This window comes from Anabrus simplex, chromosome 6 (genome assembly GCF_040414725.1).
Source record: "Anabrus simplex isolate iqAnaSimp1 chromosome 6, ASM4041472v1, whole genome shotgun sequence".
Classification (NCBI taxonomy): Eukaryota; Metazoa; Arthropoda; class Insecta; order Orthoptera; family Tettigoniidae; genus Anabrus; species Anabrus simplex.
The window spans coordinates 25,119,357-25,131,601 of record NC_090270.1 but is presented as its reverse complement, the minus strand read 5'-3'; the positions used below and the strand labels follow the sequence as shown (position 1 = coordinate 25,131,601).

At 37.7% G+C, this 12,245-nt stretch overlaps 1 protein-coding gene across 1 annotated transcript in view; it reads left to right on the top strand.

Annotated features, from left to right (window-relative positions):
• Nucleotides 1-3,554: 3,554 nt before the first annotated feature.
• Nucleotides 3,555-12,245, top strand: part of LOC137501278 (neuropilin and tolloid-like protein 1) — a 511,795-nt gene continuing 503,104 nt past the window's right edge. The window contains exon 1 of the mRNA XM_068228211.1: nt 3,555-3,762. Within this exon, the coding sequence (XP_068084312.1) occupies nt 3,555-3,762 (208 nt within the window). The remainder of the gene's footprint in view (nt 3,763-12,245) is intronic.

Sequence of the window (12,245 nt, the reverse complement as noted above, 5' to 3'; positions counted from 1 at the left end):
TGCCCATCATAACAATATCTCTTCGGAGGGAGTCACGAGACTATGAATCCCATCCGTGGACTGGCGGGGAATTAAACCCTGGAACTCTGAGTTAAAGGGAGGTATTCTGCTCCTTATTCACGTGGAGCTCTATTGTTATTTCGGTGGAGCGTATTTAAAATTTCATATATCCAGTAGAGGGTGGTCGGAAGCAACGTGAACTGGGTATATGAGTGTTACGAGTATTATTCCGAAAGTTTTTATTATAGTGTTAGAAAACATTATTTGCAAAACAGAAATTAAAACTTTTCAAAATACTCTCCATTAGCATGTGTACATTTTTACATTCTCTGAAACTACTTAGGAAACAATTCTATTCAAAATTCTTTCGGGATGTCACTTAGTGCACTCTCGAAGGCTGCAATGGCCTCTTCATCTGAAGAAAACAGCTGTCCACGAATTCTTCCTTGGCCTTAGGGAACAGAAAAAGTCACATGGAGCCAGATAAGGTGAATAGGGAATATGAGGTAACACTCGCACGTTTTCCTTTTCCAAAAAGTCGATTGTTCTGGCAGATGCATTGTCGGGTGCTGTGACCTCCATGTGGCGAGGACTTTGGGAAGGCAATCATTCACGAACCATTCAGCATTGACTGTACGGTGTGTGACCAAGGTCACAGAGGTGAGATGCCCCATTTTCGTTAAGGAAAACTTCCCAACATCTTCTATCCAGAGCTCTGACTTCGTCAAACTTTTGTGGGTGGTTCCTCCTCTGGAAAGCACCACACTGAAGACTGTCTTTTCGTTTCAGTGTCATATTGGTAGACCCATGTTTCATCACACCTGTGACGATATGGTAGGTGTCTTGGGACTGTCCTCCATTGAATGTTTCTAGCATGAAATGACACCAGTCCACTCTCGCCTCCTTTTAGCTTTCTGTCAGGGAATGGGGCACCCAACGAGCACATCTCTTGGTAAGGCCTAAATAATCGTCAACGATGGTTTGCGCTAATCTTAACCCAATATTTAGGGTCCCATCAATGTCACAGAATGTAAGATGTTGATTTTCTTTGATCATTTTCCTCACAGCATCAGTGTTTCCCCTGAGTCATCACCACCGCCGCCGCCACCACCACAAAAGTCACCTCATTCAGTTGGCACAGAAAATATCCACCCTGGCTCTCTTTTATATTTTGTTCTGCCAAGTGGTAGTATGTATCATTAGAGAATGTAGCAATACAATAGATGCTAACTTACCATAAAGGGGGTTAGTTCAGTGAAGTAGGGTCTTATTCTTACCTTCAGACCGAGCGAATCGGTTATACGCTGTTTGGGTCTCGCGACTGTTAGCTTGCATTCGGGGATTGGTACATTTGCCAGCCCTGAAGATGGCTTTCCGTGGTTTCCCATTTAGTTCAAAATTGCTTTAAGATAGGTCTTAGAGCAAAGATGTTACAGGAAAAGGCTAGGAGTGAGAAGGAAGCGGCCGTCATCTTAATTAGAAGGACATCCGCAGCATTTTTCTGATGTGAAAATGGAAAACCACGGCAAACGATCATCAACGCTGCCGGCGGTGAAATTTGAACCCACTATTTCCCTAATGCAATCTCACAGCTGCTTGACCCTGACCGCATGGCCAACTCGCTCGATGAATCCACAGTTTTCGGGTTCGATAGGCTGATTTTTGACAGTCCCAATGGCAGTGTATATCTACCTTTAGTGCGACGCGTATATACATAGCCTACAGTTATTTATTATTAGTATTACAGTATTTTCGTTTCGGTCTTCCATGGACCACGATATTTCAACTCATTTCTCCTCCTATCTTTTACATTTGCACAGTGTTCCCGCATTTTTCTTCGGTGAGAATGCCCCGTTCTTCAGTCCACTTCTTGCCGTTTTTCATTTTGGGTTTTGGCTGAAAACTCTGTACTTCCCCAAGTTTCTTCTTCAAAGAGTCACGTTCCAAAGTGTCCTCATTTGAGATCCCCATTTCTTGTACGTCATTTTCCACATCTATATAAACCAGATCCATTTTGTTGTTTTTCCCGCAAAGTAGGCACAGATTATTTTGGACAATCTCATTCTTGTCAAGTGATCATAGAAATATATTCTCCTTTTGCGTATGATGTCCGTTATACTCCCCACGTGTAGATACATTTCATCGTTGTGTCGTCTTCTGTACTCTCATTGTTCTTTGACCTGGCCCATAATATTTCTAAAAATCTTCCTCTCTTTGGCTTCCAGTTGTTCTGCCAGGCCTTTCCCATTCATCACAAGGCATTCTGATGCATGTAGCACCTCCGGTCGAATAACGGTACAGTACTGCCTGAGTTTGGCCTTAATTAATCACTTATTTCAAAGGATTAACTACATCCTAGACATTCTGGGCGTCCTTAAGGACACAGTTCCACGCGAAACAAAATAATTTTAACACTAAAAATTTAATTTAAACACACGACAACAAGTGTGCAACTACAAAATAGTTAGTCACATTGAATAAATCTGCAATAATTCACCTCATAATAATTTACAGGTAATACAAAATCTAAAATGAATTGAAAAAGTACCTGCACAGCGCATGGAGCAAATTCATATCAGGGCACTATCAAACCTAGTAAAATGTTAAGCTCATTACTGTTTCGAACGTGCACTACATATAACATCACAGTTCATAAATTTCCTGATCTTGATTTAAACTTTGCTGTTAGATACAATTATTATGTAAAATTATTGAAAAAGCACACAGTTAAAGTAATCATTACACTATGTTGGGCTCTTTGAGTTCAGTTAAAGCAGTATTTTTGAAGGTATACTCTATTTGTGTTTCATTTTAGTATTTCATTTTATTTAAATTTATTCAATTTAAATGTATATAAATAAAATGTAGAGAAAACTGCAAACAAATTGTCATTGCTAGCGTCGATTTGTACCAAAGATTTAATGTTCTGTTCATACTGATTGCCACTACTCACTCTTACCATGCATATATTTCATGCCTTACTTTTCGTGATGTTCTTTTATATGTCAGTTGCTATAACTGGTGTCAGTTTAGGACTAGAGTTATTTCTTTTGTACATACTAATTATTAATTTATTTTATGTTCTGTATTCCTAATTTTATTTCATTTATTTCTAGATATTAAGTATTTTATTCATAAGTCCATTTCGAACTTGAAAAAGTATTAATGTGCTGTAAATGCCGTTTGCTGCTTTAATTTTAAATAATATTGTATATTTTTATATTTAGATATTAAGTTCTTTCCGACATTTGTTATTTTTAATAATTAATGTATAGTGAGTACGCCAGCTATAATTGGAGAAACATCTCTGTTGGTGGTACAAAAGAAATAAAAAATAAATGATTATGAACTTAAAAATGATGATATCTTTATAAATTAGGATAAGAAACTTCCTTGGCCACAAGAGCGAACACATTTATACTTGTAACCCCCTAAAACTGAAAACTTGATGTGCAAATTCTCATGGACACGCCAAAACTGTATTTTTAGTTTGATTGCCAGTCGGGACTCACTACTGTCTTCTATTTGCAGCTAGGGAGGCCGCCATCACCACCATGACACCCCAAGAACAGTCGGACAAGGAGACGTCAGTGGCGTTATCGACGGTCAATCGCCTACAGCGTCGAGATATCAGTGACGAGCTGATGTCGTCTAAAGCTTGCAAGACCTTCACAGAGGGGAATCCCGACAGAAATGAATTCTACTCGCCGAACTACCCCATGCAGTACCCCAACAACACGGACTGTGTTCGCGTGCTGGACGGTGAGTGTGATCCAGCTTCCCTTTAAATACTTCATTCCTAGATTGAAATTTATTAGAGTAATTTGGTTCTTAGAAGAATTAAATTGACATAATATAGCAAAGACTAATTCTGTTTTGCAGTCCTGATTTTCTACCTTGGTGAGAACAAGATATTATTACTGAAATTAAATAGATGCATGCTAAAACTCGCTAACAACCAAATTTGTGAGAACTGAGTTAAATGCCTCCAGCTACTGTTGATGACAAAAATTACATTTACTGAAGTGGGATACCATCAAGGAACTATAAAAATTTCAAGATTTGGAATTTCTTGGAATATTAAATCATCTTGACATAATTGCAAAATTAGGTTAACCGATTGTTACTATAATTTCGTTTATGATGGCACCACTGTATCGGCAGGGTAGCAAACACTACGGAATTTCATAGTCCATGATATATGTCCATTTTGTTACAATTCAAAATGAAATAAAAAGTGCAGGTAATATTTTCATTTCAATAATAAATTGCCTTAGGAGGGTATTCAATGCAATAAATTAATGTAAATTCCAAAGTGACATACGGACATTTATTGTTTATTATTGGCCATATTGTCTGTTAGAAAAACAAGTAAAGATGGCTTCTGCTATTGAAGTTGATGATTCACATGCACATAATCAGAGTTCTACCAGCGAAAGTCACATAAAACTTGAAAAGAATGTCAGAAACTGGGAAAGGGGAAAGCAGAAAAGGAAAAGGGGTTTGTGGTGATTCTTACACTACGTTCAGATGTCAACCAAGGAAAAGCAACGCTTGGGTGGAGACTGTATATGTGTGCGAAAATACTATCGCTGAGAAATGGTGAAAGCATTTTGTGTTTTAACTTCAGGCCCAGTAATTTGTATTCCACTCACCTCTGTAGCTGATCATGTTTACTCATGCTCCACGACAGGGCTGAGGAGCTGTGACGTTAGGAGATCCGAATTTCGAATCCCGGTGCTGATAGCGGCTATGCAGAGTGTGGTTTTACTCTGGGATTTTCCCAATTATCTCCAGCCAAATTCCTGGATAGTATCTTATTTCAATTCGCCTGGCAACTACCCTATGACGACAACCATTCATCAATTGGGGAACCATTCTTCAATGGGCTGGATTTTGATTATGTGGCTGCATCTAAACATAATTTGCCTCACCCCTGTTATGTATATAAATAATGTTGTAGTTGGTCTGCTGTCTGTAATTTCATTTCTTTCAGATATTTATCCGTTTTAGGTCCGTTTGTCTGTTTGTTCTACCATCAAGAACATGGATAGATCTCAACCAAACTTCATATTAAGAGTATGCCCATCCCGAGAAAGGTTTTGGTATGCATATGACTAAAATATCTGTAAAGACAAAAGTTCATAGGAAAACCGGACAGTTATCTTCCGTTTTCTCTTACACTATTGATTTTTTGTAAAATCCGTGGGCTACATGTGAAACGTCCCTTCATTATAAACAACTTTTGTTATGTACATAAATTTGCTTACTCTTCAAATGACGGACAGACATACTATTTTCTGCGGGTCTCATGCTCTGCACTGAGTGCCCGATAGACCGACAGGTTACCATGGCAACGTCTCTGACTGCTTGCCAGCAAGGAAGCAACATATTGCCTTTTTCGTCATCATTCCTGTAAACTCGTTGGGTTTTCTTGCTTAGAAAGCAGGAGAGAAGTTAATCGGCCGTTTTGCGGGATATTGGTGGAATACCCTTGGAGGTTACAATTGTCCTCGAATAGCACTAAGGGGCGTTGTTAGTATTTGAACAGTACTAAGGAGTATAGCTCATTCTTTCACACTATAAGATGTTTTCAGGTATTTGCTATCATTTTTACTTTATTTCTATTCTACTTATGTTTTGTGCTTTAATTTCTTGCCTCTGCCTTGCCTCTGTAGGCTTCAATCATCCTCTTACTTGTTTATCTAAGAATCCATGCGTCTAAATTTCTTGTCTTATACCGTCTTCTTATATCTGTAACTCATACCATCACAATTTATTGAGGGGTATTTTATTTTCCAATACCTCCAATTGGTATTTACGTATTTCTCCTATCCGACTGTCCTCACTTATAATCCCCATTTCCTATTATTTTCAACTTTTCTAACTCTATTACTTTCTTCCTTCGTTTATTCGTATGTATGCAATTTTCTAATCCCTAAACCTGGACACTCCGTTCTTTGAGGAAAATTTCCAAGCTGTTCAAGTGTATAACTTTTGGCCCCGGAAAATATCCAAATATGGATGGATTTTAATGACGGTGCAGACTTTTGTTTTGGAGTAGTTATATTTTAAACGGTAAGTCGTATTACAAAAGTGATAGCACAATTGAAGTTCAATCAGCTATGGTCCTATGATTTATTGTCGTGTTTAGATTGTTGATACGTTTCATAGTGCTGCATTTCTCGATTATAATCAAATATCTCCAACTCGATTGTGACTGGCATTAGGAAAAGGGACCTGTCTTCATAATGAAAACTCCATATCTACTGTGAATGGCGGTTGCGAAGTGAGCCTGCCGTTATTGTGGAAACTCCCGAACTCGATTTCGATGGCACTAGGGAATGTGGCCTGCCATTATTATCAAAACTTAGCAAATGCCTGCCTTACATCAGAAACAATGTATGGCGTCCTCCCTGTTTTGTTTTTTTGGGTAGCGCTAAGAGACATGCAATTTAGTATAATCTTACTCACTGTCTTTACTATAATTTACGGAGAAATCCGTATACAATGTAGAATACCGTGACGAATCACGGGTACATTTGCTAGTTATCAATAACACGGTTAAATTGGTATGCCAATGTAAAATAAAAAGGTAGTTAATTCAGATAAGAAAAAACATGTATGAATTTTATCCTCCAAAAGATAGTTTTTCCATCAGTGAGAAAGTCTCTTTTTCTCCACTGTAAGAAAATGGTGGTTAGCCCATTTTTGCCTACATCCGCTCAATTTGTCACTCTGAAAGGCCGCAACAATAGCACCATTCAAGTGAAACAATATGCTTTTTATGGACATTTAGAGCATGAAAGGACACACATACGTACGTCTTCATTATATAGGTACATTTCAGCGGTCAGTCTGAAAATCTCTGTGAATTGACTCAATAACGTACAATTCCCTGTATACAACTAGCTCTGTGGACTCAAATATTTCCAATCATCTTGCTATTAAATCATTAAATATAGATTCTAGCTATACCTCTACTTCTCTTACTATCCATAGACGATTCCTTTAGTCTTTGTAGTAATTTATGTTCCTCCGTTCACCTCATTTTACCCCACCACACATGTCGCTTTATAGGCAGACCTTCATCCATCGTTTTTATTCGTAACTTAGCCTTAATATGCTCATTCTGAGTACTCTCTTGCCATTGTTCCCAACTATACTTCATGAATAAGATCTCGTGTCAACACAGCTTTCAAAATAGTACCAGAACGCACTTGTCTGTTAAAAAAGATTGCTGATAGCAACTGCGAGCTCGCTGTATTCCTCTTCAGAAAGTCTGAAACATTTAGAAAGGGCATTTTCATATCTGGAATGGAACATGGTACTAAGGTAAACTCAGCCTATAAAAAAAATTATATTCACCCCGACAGCTGGTTGGATCGTCAACAGCTCTGCAATCAACTAGGTGGCAATTAAGAGGCGTTCTAGGGAAATGAGAAGTGAGGGAGTTTCCCGTTGCTTTCCTCACGGGGCAAAATTACTGTTACTTAGTCGATTAATGAAATCTTAATTCATAATGTAAGTAGGTAAAAGACAGCCTTCCTGAATCATTCGTCTAGTGTTAGTATAATTGTATATGTAACTTATGAATACTACTTTCAATCTGATATTATTACGAAATCTTAAGTGTGTGGAACTGTGAGGAATGTTATTGTGAATCGCACACGAAATTAATTTCCTCAGTCGTCATTTCATGGAGTTTATTGCATAGAGTTGAGGGATGTACATATATTCCACGTCTGTAAAATACTTTACCATATTCCGAAGTCATCATCCCAGCTACCATAATGAACTTGAAAATGAGTTTGAATATTTGTAGAATTATCAAGTCCGAAGGACTCGACGCCTCTGCATTCACATTTCAGCTATAACAAGTAGGCTAATTATTATGTCACGCTCTGTTAAGAGGAATACGCAGCGAAAGAAAACGTGCACCAAGTCACAGGCAATACATTCCCAGGACCCTTAAAAGTGAATGGATTACCAAAACGGTTCATCATATTTAAAACATGAAACCTTCCAAGTATTCTTAGAATTCAGTTTCTCACAGAAAAGAAATCATGTGCGTTTCTTGCCAAATACTTTTTAGGATAATTTTATGCTTTCATGATTTTCAGTGAATGTAATACCCGATAAACAAACTGTTCGTCTTGTACCGTACCCAGGGGTAATAACCCTCTAGGACGATGCCTCCATTTCCTGATTAAACATCCGACTAACTCAGGTTGGGCAAAGAAGTGGGTATATTGTCGAGGGTAAATCTAAATGTCGAAGTTTATAACTTATATCTAATATATGACAGGAATAATGGAGGTTTATCTCGAATGAGAAACTCTGATATGGGGTAAGATGAGTTTATTACATAAAATAACCCCGAAACATACTACAACAAATAAAAATCCAAATAATAAAACGAGTATGAAATTAGCATTAAAATAAAATTGAAATTAATATGGACCACGGAGGTTAATTACGCAAATCAAATAAATGATAAAATGAAAGTTCAAAATCACAACATTAAAATATTTATGTTTCAAAAATAACTCCACATTATTGGCCTATGTTCCTGTTCGTTTGGAGTAGCACGATTTTAAGTATCACCATAATACGGATTAAAATTCAGGGTAGTTTCCGCAATAGCTACTTTTAAACGAGAAAGACGCAATGGGACACTATATGAACTACGAAAAATACTAGTGGCATTTCCCTACGCTATATTTACAATAATCACAACACAATTAAAATATCTCAAGTATTTACATTGGATCAGGTATGACACTGACTCGACGTGAAACGCGTTTCACGGAAGGATCTAGTAAGAACTAGATTGACCACAAACATTCACTCAGCACTCGGGCTGTTCCCCATTAAACAAGACAACATATCAAAAACAACATGAAATCACATAACACACCATCCTGTAAGAGAAAACAGATAATATAGGGCCTACTTTAATAAACACGTGGAAAGCAATGGGCAAAATTGCGTTCCTCTGCTGCATTTGCGCACCGGATAGTGCTTTTCCTCTGTCACATATATCCTGCTTTTCAGTGGTCTGAAAAGAAATGTTAAAACTCAAGACTGCTCTGGGGACTTGGTCACTGTTTCGACAAGATTATATTACGGAAATAACATCTCAGTTCGCGCTGTCTGTATACCCACGGCTGATAAGCTAACTTGTTGGGTGAGCTTGTATCTCGACAACTGCTCAGAGATTCACATACAGAATCGTACATCTTGCCAGCATGCTACTATAATTCAACACACACATGATATTCACTGGCCTAACTTTTATTTCACGGCAATTCTGATTCTCAATAATATCTCAGAATACAATCACAGGCCTATTCTCGCTTCACACAATCTTCATAACATCACAAGACATGCAATCTGCCTGCGTAAATAACTTCATATTTCAGCATGCACTAAATTCTCTTGTATATCTTATAATCTCATCAGCCTTTGTCATTATAAATCAGGGTTCGATTCCCTCTCAAATCCTTGTACAAAACAGTTTCCATTCCACATTAGAAGAATCTATTCTAGTCAACGGTGCATAATCAGCTCCACACGTGTCACAGCTCCTGAAATGCATGCATCATGCATCCTATCTGTTACTAATCTTTCTAAATGGAAAAATAAAATTTCGTCTCGACATCGCGAGTGTTTAACTCGGAACGTGGATGATTTTGGCAATCTAATCCGTCTATCTGTATCATACAAAAATATAGGAATAACTTTAAGCTAGTTAACATGCATATTTAACACCAATAAAAGCAAAATAAATCCTAACATCTCCCCTAATATCCCATTTAGCTAATCATAAATTAAAAGAAAAAAACAAAGAGTGTGATCCCCTCCTATCCAAATTTACCGCATCACAAATGTAAAATGAACACATGCCGTCGGGCAAAAGTTAAATTAAAGAAAATCCCTAAACTGAGCCTCACTAGTATTAATCGTATTTCATAAAACATGTCATTTAATTAATACTTGCGTCTTATCTTGGCAACTCCCTGGACATTGGTAGCAGTTTACATCCCTGCTACAGTGGTGGTCTACTCCATCTTCAAAAAGTTTTCAACACATGGAAACAATCGTCATTCTTCTAAAGACGGTGCCATCTTCTTGAGGTTAGTTCCTGTACACTGCAACATACAAGATTCTGGTAAATACCTCTTCACCGCTCTCCGTGCACGTGCCGAATAAACTCTTTGTCAGCTGTAATTTATGCCAACGTTAATATAACACCACAAAACACACGTAATATTCACTATACAGAAATGTTTAGGGTTTAAATACAGTCATTTACAGCGGCTCGCTGTTCGACACGACGACCCGAACGTACAATGCGGATGAGCGTCTCTCAATCATTCACCAGTCTGCGGCTATTATTACCGTCTGTTACTTTAATATAATAATTTCCGACATAGCGACCCAGTTTGCGTATCACTGTTCACAAAATAAATGCACTGTTTTTGGTCGGTGCGACCTTACACCGTTAGATTTCTGCCCACGTGGCAGCATTCGAGCACAAATAAAAGAGAAGTATGGAACGGCAACAAACACAATAAGAAGGACGCTCCCGATAAGTGGGGCGCTTAAGTAAGATAGCCAATGCCGTTGTAGCTAGGGAATTCCCAGTATGTTCAAATATTCAACCAATCAGCGTGCTTGTTTGATATTTATTAAAATTACCTTCAGGCACGCACCTGTTGACTTATAACGGCTCAGATAATTCCTATGACGTATTCCTTATTATTTCTCACTCTCAGACCTGTGGATGACCATCAAATAACAGAACTGACTTCTCTATATCGATGTACACTTCACACAGATATCCATGTTGGTCAACTTGGGATTTTAATTCTGCGCGGTCCAGAATTCTTATTAGCCACACCCTCGCTTCCTAATTGGCTGAATACTCCTCGTGGCCAACGAATTCTACACGTGCCGAGATGTGCTAACTTCTGGTAAAGCTGAACATTTACCACGGTTGAAAGCAAGCTTCGCGCAACATCCAGCGACATTACGTCTCCATGGACTTCCGGTCTCAACTGTTCTGTAATCTGCTACTTTTCCAATGCCTGACTGAAATCCACTTTTATATAAATATTAATTTATGACTTGATATCTCATACGGGCCTTCAGGGTACGACTCAGTCTTATCAGAGATGGGGAATAACTATAGAATTTAACATTAATGTAAATATCAAAGTTCTATCCTTATAAAGTTAAATATAACAATTTTCAGCCCCGTTTCTATGAAACTTTCCAGGGTAATAAAACTGACCTACCTTCATTAGAAATCATGAAATGATTTTTTTAATTTCTTAAATGTTTTTAAATGTTTAAATTTATTTATTAAAGATGTTTATGACCAGACTATACGTGGTATCTCTACCATTGTAGATCCATATAAATAAATAATGTTGTTAATGAGTGATAAACATTTCAGAGCTCAATCTTATGTAGTTTCTGAGAAAATGTGAAACTATCCAAGAAAAGATAGTTTCTCAGAAATTACAGTGCACTTGAAAGTGTAATGCAACTTTCAAGACGTGAATGCTACCATACTTCGGACTACATAAATACCAGATATGAAGTAATATCATAGAAACCAATGTAGCCAACTTATGCAGCAATATTTTTATTATAAGTCAATAAACATTACCACCATCTAGACCAATAATACCCGAGATAGCTTGTCTTAACTGAACAAGTGCTCATGAAATATGGAGAAATGCCTTGTGCAGGAATATAGTTCTTTTTAAATTTATAAATACTTAGAGAAATATAAAATCAATTAAACGTACACCAAATCAAACAGGAAATTCCAGATAATACTTTTCCATACAAATTTACCTGTGTCACCTTCTGCACTCCCATTAAATGAAACAAAATGTGTGTTTTACCGTTCGGATTTGAACGAATTCTCCTGAGGCAGGTCACGGCTTCCTTGACGTGTTCACACTCCACATGCAACACCCGAAACATTTCCCACTTTCACACCAGGAAAATGCCGGATCTGTACCTTAATTAAGGCCACGGCCGCTTCCTTCCCATTCCTAGGCCTTTCCTGTCACATCGTCGCCATAATACCTATCTGTGTCGGTGCTACGTAAAGCAACTGGCAAGAAAAATGTTCTGACTGTACTAGATTCTCCTAATCAATGAAAACAATTAATTAACTGTAATTTAGTTGTGAAAAAATGTGAACGATGTACTTCCGTCCTAAT